Raw genomic sequence first — 1,720 nt, forward strand, 5'->3', positions numbered from 1 at the left:
GATAAGGACAAAATACTAAAGAGCCACACAGACATAAAACAAGAGGAAATAGTACCAAACTATGAGAATGGAAACTTTGCACAAGTCCCAACCCATTCACAGACTGAGATGTGGAATTCTGTCCTATGGTTCTCAATAGAGTTTCTACACCATTGTTCAGAGGTTCAGAAATGTACTGGCAGAATTTCTTGGCCAACACTCTTATATGGGCCTTAATATGTACCGGCAAATTGACAGAGAGAGAGAGTATATGTAGGATGGCAATGGGGGAAGGACATATCATTGCCCAGTGATGATGTTACAAATAATAATTAGGATTGATTAGTTCAAAACCAACATAGAAATTCCATTTCCAAACTTTCTCTGACTTTGTGAGATGAGAAACAAATATGGACAAAGCTATTCTAAAAGGAGAAAGGTAGAAAGATGTATTTCCATCTTTACTATTGATATGAGAAACTGTGTATGCATGGTTACATTTCATAAGTAAAATTATTGCTATTACTATAATTAATAACTACTATTAACAAATTTGCACTGTTTTCAAAAATAAATTCTATTACATACATTGTCTTGTAAAGATATCAGGAATTGATAAAATATTTGTTATTATTACAATTTGACCATAAGAAATTTGAATCTTATAAAAGTTAAAGAGGAAATGAAAGAATTAGTAATTTAACCAGATAATCAATATATAAGTATTTTACTTCTCCTATGCAAAAATGGATTCCCCAAGATTTTCAATGGTAAACTAAAGGACAGAAGTTACCTAAAACCTCTCTCCTAGTCCAAATTTGCGGAGAATACCTAGACGAATCTGCTTTGTCCGGACACTGTAGACAATGGGGTTAAGTACAGGGGGAAGAAGCAAGTAGATGTCAGCCATGAGCATGTGAACTGTAGGAGACAAATTCTTCCCAAAGCGATGGACCATTGACACCCCAATGACTGGCACAAAGAAGATGAGCACCACACAGATATGAGATACACACGTGTTGAGTGCCTTTAGCCGCTCTTCACGGGATGCTATACCCAGCACAGCATTCAGAATCAGAACATAGGAAAGAAGGATGAAGACTGAATCCACACCTAGTGTGGCAATGACTACACACAGTCCATAAACGCTGTTGATTCTGGCATCAGAACAGGAGAGTTTCAGAACATCCTGGTGCAGGCAGAAGGCATGGGACAGGTGGTTGATGCGGCAGTAGTGATAGCGTCTCAGTAACAAAGGTGTTGGCAGTACAACTCCCATGCTTCGTAGCAAGCAAACCAAACCAATCTTGCCAATCACGCTGTTGGTGAGGATAGAGGCATAGTGCAGTGGACGGCAGATAGCAACAAAACGGTCAAAGGCCATGGCAAGCAGCACTGAGGACTCCAAGAATGTGAATGTGTGGATAAAGAACAGCTGAGCATAGCAAGCACTTGCCTGGATCTCCCGAGCATCCAACCATAATACAACAAGTATGGTGGGAAGTGTAGAGAGGGACATACCCAGGTCAGTCAGTGCCAAGATGGAAAGGAAGTAATACATGGGCTGTTGGAGAGAGGACTCTACCCAAATGACAGAGAGAATGGTAACATTACCAATAAATGCTACCAAATATGCAACACAGAATGGGATAGAGAGCCAAGAATAAACATATTCCAGACCAGGAAAACCCTTCAGGATAAAGATGGTTTCCATAGCATTGCTGTTATTCCACATCACCAT

General features: G+C 39.8%; 1 protein-coding gene across 1 annotated transcript; it reads right to left on the reverse strand.

Moving 5' to 3' along the window:
• Positions 1-772: 772 nt before the first annotated feature.
• Positions 773-1,720, reverse strand: OR51L1 (olfactory receptor, family 51, subfamily L, member 1). The gene has a single exon (NM_001171437.1). The coding sequence runs from the start codon at positions 1,718-1,720 to the stop codon at positions 773-775; it is 948 nt and encodes a 315-aa protein (NP_001164908.1).

This window comes from Oryctolagus cuniculus, chromosome 1, assembly GCF_051225735.1.
Source record: "Oryctolagus cuniculus isolate XC-2025 breed Fujian yellow rabbit chromosome 1, ASM5122573v1, whole genome shotgun sequence".
Lineage (NCBI taxonomy): Eukaryota > Metazoa > Chordata > Mammalia > Lagomorpha > Leporidae > Oryctolagus > Oryctolagus cuniculus.

Coding starts and splice junctions, on each gene's coding strand:
- OR51L1 (NM_001171437.1), bottom strand. CDS start 1,720: ATGGTGATGTGGAATAACAGCAATGCTATGGAAACCATCTTTATCCTG.